Source organism: Physeter macrocephalus, chromosome 11 (assembly GCF_002837175.3).
Source record: "Physeter macrocephalus isolate SW-GA chromosome 11, ASM283717v5, whole genome shotgun sequence".
Classification (NCBI taxonomy): Eukaryota; Metazoa; Chordata; class Mammalia; order Artiodactyla; family Physeteridae; genus Physeter; species Physeter macrocephalus.
Window position 1 is genome coordinate 115,447,684 of NC_041224.1, and position 10,506 is coordinate 115,458,189.

The window sequence follows — 10,506 nt, forward strand, 5'->3', positions numbered from 1 at the left end:
GGGCATGAACCCGCGTCCCCTGCATCAGCAGGCGGACTCTCAACCACTGCACCACCAGGGAAGCCCTATAGTTTTATGTCTTTTTTCCCAATTTGTGTACCTTTGATTTCCTTTTATTGCTTTAGCAAGTACAAGAACTTCCAGTACTTTCAACCAGATGTTGAAAGGTATGGTGAGAGGGGACATCCTAGCCTTGTACCTGATCGTAGTGGGAAAGCTTTGAGATTCTTTGGGTACTAGACCCTTATCAGATAAATGATTTGCAAATATTTTCTCCCATCTTATAGGTTGTCTTTCTTGACATTAGTCCTTTGATGCACAAAAGTTTTAAATATTGTTGAAATCCAATTTATTTTTATTTTGTTTCTCATGTGTTGGTGCTGTATCTAAGAATCCATTGCCAAACCTGTTGACATGAAAATGTACTCCTGTGTTTTTTTCTAAGAGTTTTATGGTGTCAACTCTTATATTTAGTAAGTAATGTCATCAGCAGTTAGGACTAATTTTACTTAATTCTTTTATGCTTTGGATTCCTTTTATTTCTTTTTCTTGCCTAATCTAGCTAGAACTCCAGTACAGTGTTCATTAGAAGTAATGAAAGCAAACATCCTTGTTGATTCTCTCTGGTTTTCTACCTTTTTATTTTCTACTTTTTATTTTGTTTATATCCATTTTACTTTTTATTATTTCCTTTATTCTGTGTAGCACTGTTTGAGTTTATCCTGTTTTCAGTTCATTGAACTTCATGTATAGATTTGTAGGTTTCTTTTTCATATTTGGAAGTTTTCAGCCATTATTTTTTCAGATATTCTTCTTTCTCCTTTTCCCCTCTGGGAAAGTTTTTATGCTAGTGTTGGTATGCTTGATGGAGTCCCAGAAGTCTCTTTGGCTCTGTTCATTTTTCTTCATTCTTTCCTCTTTCTGCTCCCTAGACTGGATGATCTCAGTTAACCAGTCTTTAAGTTCATTGTTTCTTCTGCCTGCTAAAATCTGCTGTTAAACCTCTATAGTTTTTCATTTTAGTTATTATACTTTTCAGCTTCACATTTTCTCTTTAGTTCTTTTAATAATTTCTCTGTATTTATTGATATTCTTCATTTGTTAAGTCATCATTCTCTTGGTTTTCTTTAGTTCTTTGTTCATGGTTTCCTGTAGCTCTTTGTGCACCTTTAAAGATTGATTTAAAGTCTTTGTCTAATAAGTGTAGTGACTGGGTTTCCTCATGGACAGTTTCTATTAATTTCTTTTTTTTCTACAATGGGCCATACTGTTTTGCTTCTTTCCATGCCTCTTAATTTTTTTGTTGAAAATAAGAGGTTTTGAATATTTTAACATAGTGAAACATAGGCAAGCCCTTGTGCTCTTTCTTCTGGTAGCCACCAGACAGGTCAAAATATGCAACTACAGTTCTTTGAGAATAAGATCTGTGTTGCTCCCTCTGGCACTTGAAACCTAAACCCAGAGTGCAGGCTGCCTTCCTTATGGTCGTTGCCAGTCTAGAGTGGCAACGGGAATGGTAGGTGGGCAGCTTAAAGCTTCTTTCTTCACCAAGCCTTCTAATGGTGGTTGTAATGTTCTTACTAGATTCCAGAGGTTCTGCAGAAGTTGATTCTGATACTTTTTGTCTGCTCATTAGTTGCTTTTATGGGGGAACCAAGCCCCAAAATTCCTTTCTCTATCTCTTGCTGATGCCACCTCCCATGGACATATTAAGCTAATTTGTGGATTATCTACACATCTTACTTCTCCTTTACCATTTGTAATCTATTTTATGACTTCAGTGAAACTCTTGGTTTGTATCTATTAGCAACTCAAGGAGAACTTAGACCATTTTAGAACTTCAGATATCAAGAGTTCTGTGTAGTGTAAGGATTAGTTACCTTTCTAATGAAAGAAAAAGGGGTGATGATACTTGGTTCAAACATATTTTAAATTTAGTTTTGGAATATTGGGATAGATTTCTAATACCTATATTACTTGGAGGCCCAGGATAGATACTTTGGATGATTTAAGTTGAAGTTAAACTTGGATAATTCACATCTAGATAATTGAGTTGGCTTCTTCTTTTTTCTTTTTTTTAAAGTCACTCAGTTATTAGTGAATGGAAGGCAAGATTTTTATCATGGATGATTAAGCACCTTATAATTTTCATTTAGCAAATAAATGCTTATCACTATGTCAGGGTTTCTCAACCTCAGCATTATTGACATTTTGGACATTTTTAATTCTTTATTAGGCAGACACTTCAGGATCTAATCTAAGTGCGCTGCTTTTAGTAATCATGTCTTTTTTAACACCTTTAGTTTGGGAGAGTTGCTCAGCTTCTTTTGTTTTTCTTGACTTTGAGACTGTCAGACTTTCAGCCACTAGTTTTAGCTTCCGTTGATGATTTTTTTTTAGTCTCTCATTTTTTGTATGTTTATTGGTTGGCATTTTACTGTACAAATGAACTTTTTCTTTCTCCTTCAACTTGAGTTTGCTGTTTCCTCATTATTAGATTCAAATTATGCATTTTTTTAAAGAAGATGTTGGGGGTAGGAGTTTATTTATTTATTTTTGCTGTGTTGGGGTCTTCGTTTCTGTGCAAGGGCTTTCTCTAGTTGTGGCAAGCGGGGGCCACTCTTCATCGCGGTGTGCGGGCCTCTCACTATTGCGGCCTCTCTTGTTGCGGAGCACAGGCTCCAGACGTGCAGGCTCAGTAGTTGTGGCTCACGGGCCTAGTTGCTCCACGGCATGTGGGATCTTCCCAGACCAGGGCTCGAACCTGTGTCCCCTGCATTGGCAGGCAGATTCTCAAACACTGCGCCACCATGGAAGCCCCCAAATTATGCAGTTTTGTTAGAAATACCACCAAAGTAATGTTGTATCCTTCTAAGTGCATCATATCTGTTGGGATAGGATGTTATTTTAGCCCACCGTAGATGATAATAATTTTGGTTATTTGGTGGTGTCTTCCATGCTTCACTGAAGTGAAAACTTTTGATTTAATAACTTTGACACTTTTGTCAGTGGATTTTTGCTACCTTTATGATCATGAATTTCTGAATGTAAAAAATTAGAATTAACATATTGTCCCATACAAGTGCCTTGACATTTGTCCAGGAATAAATTTGACAAATTCTACGTTTCTATTGATTCTTTCTTTTTTTCTCCTTGGGATCAGAACAGTACAATGCCTTATCAAATTGAGTCTCTTTCAGAAGTGCTTTCAGAAACTTCCCATTGAACATAGAGATTGGTTTTCAGCTGATGACACAAATATTAGATCTTTTGTTATTGTCCCACAAATCCCTGAGACTCATCATTTTTTTTTTTAGTCTAATTTCTTTATGTTCTTTAGATTGGGTAATTTCTACTGATTTGTCTTCAATTTCACTTATTCATTATCATTACTGTGTCATCATTTTTCTATCATTGATCCCATTCAGTGAATTTGTTGTTTCTGTTACTGTATTTCTAGTTCTAAAATTTCCAGTTAGTTCCTCTTTATATTTCTGTTTCTTTGCTAAAACTTTCTATTGGGAAGTTTGTTTCAAGTGTGTTTATAATTGTTCACTGAAGTGTTTTATGATGCTTTAAAATCCTTGTCAGATAATTCCACAACTGATATCTTTGTATTGGTGTCTGTTAATTGTTTTTTCTCATTCAAGTTGAGACTTTCTTGGTTCTTGGAATGATGAATGATTTTAGTTTTATTATTATTGTATTCTAGACATTTTGGATAGTATGCTGTGAAATTTGGATCTTATTTAAATCTATTTTAGTAGGCCTCCTCTGACACTGCACCAGCAGGGAAGGAAGGCTGCCTCATTACTAAAAAGTGGGGCTGGAAGATTGGACTCCCCTCCCCACTTGATCTCTGCCAGCCTCTGTTGACTACCGTGGTGAAGAGGGGAGGGTACCTCTTACCTAAAGATGGTAGTAGGAGTTCAGACTTGCCGTTCAATCCTTGCTGACACTCTAGAGAGGGGAAGGGGCATCTCTGTTACTGCTGGCAGAGGTAGAATTCTAGTCTCCCTACTTGGTTCCACTGATGTTGATGAGGAGGAGTGGATTCCATGGTGTTTGGCTGAAGTAGGGCAGTAACAGTAAAAAATGTTTTTGCTTACTAGTCTGCACCTTTCCCACCTTTCACTAGAGAGAAATGGCTTTTCTTGTTGGTTTTCTGAGTGGTGTTTTGTTTTTATTTTTATTTTTTTGCCTGTGCTCATTGGTATTTCTGGGTTGCAGGCTTCTCTGTTGCCTGGTCTAAGATATGTAAGAAGGAAAAGGAAAACCCAGGGAACTCACTATCTTGTTGTTCTTCAAATTCTGTGGTTGCTATTCAAATTCACTTTCTCTCCACCTTTCAGTCTTTTGACTTTTTTAATATATTGCACTCAGGAATTTTAGCTGTGTTTAGTGGACTAGGAAGAAATGTATCTTATTTTACATGGAACTGGGTAGCCTAAATGGTTTAAAATTAAAGTAGTCCATTAAGAACTTACTTTAAATGAAATGCTCAAGAATATTTTATTCTTAAAAATATTTTACCACCATATTTTCTGTCACTAAGATGTACATAAGGTTATGTATATTCTTTGTTGTAGCTATATATTCAGGTGTAAAAGTCTATTTATTTCTTTATTCTTTTAGGATTATGTACTGAAGGACTGTACCGTGTTAGTGGGAACAAAACTGATCAAGACAATATTCAAAAGCAGTTTGATCAAGGTAAGAAGATAATTATAGATATATTTATATACATGTTTGATCAAGGTAAGAAGATATATAGATATATATATTTGATCAAGGTAAGAAGATAATTATAGAAGATAAAATAAAATCATTGTTTTATTATTTCCCTCATTGAAATTTCATATGAAAACCTCCTAAGAATATGGATGTTTAGGGGAGAAAGTTTTGAAGTAGTATTGGAAGTACTTAATGGAACAGATACCACAGTCAACAAATGGGAGAGCTATAAATCCATTACCAGAATTAGAGAAGCAATAAATTGAGTTATGATGCATCATCATCTTTGTATATTACAGATTGCACCTATTTAAAGTTGCGATTTAAAAGGTTTTTTTTTTTTCCTTCATGATACTGGGCCAACTAACTAACCATTAGGAATTTTTTAAAAGCTGAATTTCCTACTCATATTAAAGGAAATCTGTATGAGATCAAAGGTTTAAATGCAAAAAATGAAAACTAAGTTCTAGGGAGAAAAACGAATGACTATATTTATAATCTTGGAGTAGGGAGAGGCCTGAACTTGACATGAAACCTAGAAAGCATGAACAAGATGATAAACTAGACTGCCTAAAAATGTAAAACTTCTGTATGAAACTGTATAAAGCAAACAGAATCAGGAGACAAACTGTAAACTTGGTGTGGCTGTGGCATTTCTTTGCTAGGTTAAGCAATTCATATCAGAAGAAAGCAACCAACAAATATATGAAAATATGCTCAGCCTCTGTCAGTTATAAAGAAATAAAAATTAAAACAAAAAGGTTGTATTTATTTTATTATGTGAGTGGAAAAGATTGTTGGTAGGGTGTAGGCAAGCAGGTATGTTGTATGCTGTTGGTTATGGGTGCTTCAGGTAGCTTTGCTGGAGAAATTCCATTTGTAAATACTTATGTTACAAAAGTCTTTGTATAAGCATACCAAGATATTTATTGCAGCATTGTTTGTATTTTGTTTTAAAGGTGGGGGGACCAATCCTGTTTACAAGTAGAATACTAGATAGCCATATAAAATAATGAAGATTATATGTGTTAAAATGGTAAAATGTTGAGTGGTAAATGGTAAAGTTGAGTGGTGGGTGGGGTGTTTGTGTGTGTGCCTTGCTTTGAAAGACTATTGCATGGTATTTCATTAAAAAAAAAATTGTTAGAAGAACTGTTTAGACTTTAACAAATTGGTACAATTTCACTTCAGGTAATGAAGGAAGAGTAGTCGTCAGTACCAGGGTCTCTTGAATTAGAGTTTCTGGTTTTGTTTTCTGGTTCTGCCACTTACTGTCTTTGTGGCCTAAGGAGGTTAACCTTTCTAAATCTCAACTTTTTCATATCTAGAATGGGAGTGATAAGAGTAAATGAGGAATAATGAGATAATGCATATGACGAGTTTTCTGTGCCAGACACCATGTTAAATGTTCACTGGGTAGCTGTTATTACAAGGAATATAGCCTGCCTAAGGACCTAAGCTTTAGTACATAAAAGGTGTTATCGTAACATCTTTATAATATTTTTAAATGAAAGAAATCTAAATGTTCAGTAATAGAATATTATGTAAATTTTATATCTGGGAGAATGTTTTGTAGCCATTAGAATTGTTTATGTAGGGCAAAAGGTTAAGGATTGGTGATTCTTGGTTAAGGATATATGTGAGTTCTTTTTATTTTTATTATTCTTGCAAATTTTCTGCAAGTTTGAAATTACAATGAAATGTTATCTGCCCCCCCAAAAAGTTTTTTAAAGTTGCTTGTGAAATTTTATTAACCTTGGATAATGCCTTAAAAATTAAATCCAATATAAAATCTCTATATATATATATATATATTTTTTTTTTTTTTTAATGAGCAGAAAAGGGCTGAAAGGAAACATGCTGAAGTATAAACAGTGATTATCTCTTGGTTATGGGAGTAATTTTTTAATTTATCATAAATATTCATTGCAATATAAAATCTATATATATATATATATATATATTTTTTTTTTTTAATGAGCAGAAAAGGGCTGAAAGGAAACATGCTGAAGTATAAACAGTGATTATCTCTTGGTTATGGGAGTAATTTTTTAATTTATCATAAATATTCATTGTATTTATAATAAGGAAAATGACTTTTTAAATAGCACATTAACCTTATGATATACCTTTAATATGTTACATTCTTATTTTTTAAGTCAGAACTTCACTGATAAGTGTTTAAAGTGTTTTATATTAAAATTTTTTAAGTATAAGTTCCCCACCAGGGAACTAGTAGATTTACACTATAGATTACAATTTATATTGGCTTGTAGTATAATATTGTAGAAAAAACACACAAAAGTGGTCCTGCGATGTGAGAATAATAATGTATATTGGAACAATAAAATAGTGTTCGCCTTTTACCCCTTTTATGTCCAGTTAAGCATACTCCATGAGGTATAGTGATTTTGTTTTTTCTTCCCATTTTATTGAGATATAATTGACATATACAGTACTGTATAAGGTGTACAACATAATGATTTGACTTACATATATCATGAAATGATTACCACAGTAAGTTTAGTGAACATCCATCAAAACTTGAATTTATATGCATGATTCCTATCTTTTGTCTTTCTGTTTCCTTATGGCCTCTTTTAAATAGCTTATGTGAACAAAATGTTTCAAAAGAAGAGAGATGTCAGTAATATTGCTCATATACTGACAAGCCTAGTAGCATTTTTTATTGTCACAGAAAATGCTTCTTACTTGGTTTTCTCTTTCCTTATCTATAGTTTGTCAGGCAAGCTTATATTAAAACAATAGGGGAGGGATGAATCGGACTGTGAAGAAAGGTGGTCCATGAGAAGACTTAAATATCTTTGGATCTACAAGTACCCATTTAGCTTACTTCTCCTGTAATAAATTTAAATTTATTATAGTTTTTAATTTTTATTTTTATTTTTTTCTTATAGATCATAATATCAGTCTAGTATCAATGGAAGTAACAGTAAATGCTGTAGCTGGAGCTCTTAAAGCTTTCTTTGCAGATCTACCAGATCCTTTAATTCCATATTCTCTTCATCCAGAGCTATTGGAAGCAGCAAGTAAGTAAAAGCCTCCTTTTTTTTTTTGAGAGGGATGATGATAGTGGGGTTTGTACATTGATTGCTTTGTGTTAAAATCAGTCATGCACTAGCATATGTAGCTAATAAAAATTCAGCTTCTAGAACTGTTTATTAAAGCTCTTTCCCTTTAAATAAAATAGTTTTAGCTAGGCTCCCAGATGACTAGGTGCCCCTAGAAGTTAGATCATTATACTAGAAGTTTGAGATTTGTGTTTTTTATTCAAACTCAAAGGCATTGTAAGAAAAAGAAATTAAGTCTTCAAATGAATGTATCTGTAATGTACTTTAGTAACATATTAACCTGTGTATGGTCTGTACACATGTGTATATAAATTTTTTTTAAGTCAAAGAAATTAACTTTGGCCTCATGTCTTAATTCAGTTTTTGAAAAAGTAAGACAGGAAAATGGGTACTCATTCAGTATTGATTCCTACTTGGCATCATCATTCATCCAGATGTTTCTATGAAGCAAATGCTCATTTGTTATCTGGAAAATGAGACCAAAGGTCTATTTGAGTATCAGGTAACCTAGTGCTTAATCCACATTGTGTTCTCAATGCCTAAATTTAATGTAGTTTCTAAATATTTCTCTTTAATATTTCCTTTTGATTACAAGTCTTCAAGCTCTGTAGCGTGAGACTACTTATAATACTGATTGTTAAAGTTCTCCATTAATTTTCTTTTCATTAAAATCCACTTCAGTATATTGTCACAAGATACAGTTGCCTTATACATTCTCTTATATGAAAACTGGGAAAATAGTCCAATTGATAGCTTAGATTTTCTTAACTTTTTGGCCATGAACAATAGCCTCAGAACTTTCCTACTTAGGAAATATTGAGGGCTGATTTAGAAGTAATATGTGGCAAATGAGAAATTTGTTAGTACTTGGTGTACTACCATGAGTTGGTTGGCAGACTGGCCTCCTCCAGAGGAATCCATTGTTATTTTAGAAGAATGAACTGAATGAGGAAGAGCAGCAGTAAGGTGCTCTCTCCTCTCCCATTTACAGCAGAGCCACATTTCAGTTATCCTGTTTCATAAGTTGTGTAAATTTGGAAAGTAACTGAGCTAAATGCTTGTACTGCTTGTGCTACTTGTGAAGAACAATGATTTATAAGCTAAGTGGATTATAAGTAGGTATAATGCTTTAAATCAGGTGTTGGCAAACTGGCCTGTGGGCCAAATTTAGCGTGCCATCAGTTTTCAGAAGGCTTGCAAGCTGAGAATGTTTTTTTACATTTTTAAATGGTTGAAAAAATATTAAAATAAAATTTTATGAAATACTAAAATTATATGAATTCAGATTTTTAAAGTTCTATTGGATCACAGCCACTGTTGTTACATATTTTCTGTGGCCACTTTTGTACAACTGCAGAGTTGAGTAGTTTCACCCACAAAGCCTAAAATACTTATTCTCTATAGCATGAATATTAAGAGCCTAACAGATTTGTAAGTAGTTAATTCTAAATCAGTATCTAGTTATATAAGTTGCTTAAAGAAATTACTAAATACCATTTCCTATTTTACCACCCCCAGGTTACTTTGATCTTTAGTTATTAGCTTTACTTGTGAAAAGGCTATTGTAAATAGATGGTAGTCTGTTTATTAGCAGGTTCTTTACAGCATTTTCTTTGCTTTTGTTTCCCTCTCCTGATATGCTTTGTATACATTCTTGATTGTCTCATACAATAAGCATAGCAGGAAGCTTTATCAATAATATTTAATGTTTGTGTTTCACACAAATTCCTCGCTACTTTAATTTTACAGAAATCCTGGATAAAACAGAACGTCTTCATGCACTGAAAGAAATTGTTAAGAAATTTCATCCTGTTAACTATGATGTATTCAGATATGTAATAACACATCTAAACAGGTATTTTTATTTTTCGTTTTTGCAAATAAAATGCGCTATGTATTTCAAACATGTAACTTTATAAATTGGGTAATCATAAAATAGAGAAAGAGACTAATTTAAACATACAGTTCAATTTTGGTTCTCTAAATTATTTTTTCTATATTTTTAAAATAGATTTTTCATCAACTTGTTTAAAGAAAGGTATGTGACCTTTTTAGTATCTAACATGATTATATAAATAGTAAGTATGGTGAGTACTTTTTTTTTTGTCACCGCTGTTCTTTAACAAATCTCTTCTATAGAATCTTAGAATTTTAGTTATGGAATGACACTTAGATAATTAACCAGATCAACCTATTTGAAGTTGGAAAGATTGAGGTTTAAAGAGAGAAATCGTATGCTCAAGTGACACATCTTATGACTAGAATCCAAGTTTTATTAAGTGGTTTAATTGCCTCCTCTTTTGTACTGTGTCTCTTTTGTATATCTTGCTTGTTTTGTTTGGATATTCCTCATAGTGAAATTTTATTAGAAACTTGAATTCATATTACTATCCACCTTGAGTGTTACTGAAATGCAGGACATTAATCCTATATCAAAAGCCTTAAATATGTTAAGTTTCAAGTTTATACTTTTTTCTATAAAGATACTCTTCCCAACACCATTTTTTTTTTTTTTTTTTTTTGTGGTATGCAGGCCTCCCTCTGCTGCGGCCTCTCCCGTCGCGGAGCACAGGCTCCGGACGCACAGGCTCAGCGGCCACGGCTCACGGGCCCAGCCGCTCCGCGGCACGTGGGATCCTCCCAGACCGGGGCGCGAACCCGGCTCCCCTGCATCGGCAGG

The 10,506-nt window shown here is 33.7% G+C and overlaps 1 protein-coding gene across 1 annotated transcript in view; it reads left to right on the plus strand.

The window, feature by feature from the left end:
- Positions 1–10,506, plus strand: part of ARHGAP5 (Rho GTPase activating protein 5) — an 85,786-nt gene that overhangs the window by 58,004 nt on the left and 17,276 nt on the right. Inside the window, exons 4-6 of the mRNA XM_024133840.3 lie at positions 4,636–4,713; positions 7,653–7,784; positions 9,576–9,681. Of these exons, the coding sequence (XP_023989608.1) occupies positions 4,636–4,713; positions 7,653–7,784; positions 9,576–9,681 (316 nt within the window). The remainder of the gene's footprint in view (positions 1–4,635; positions 4,714–7,652; positions 7,785–9,575; positions 9,682–10,506) is intronic.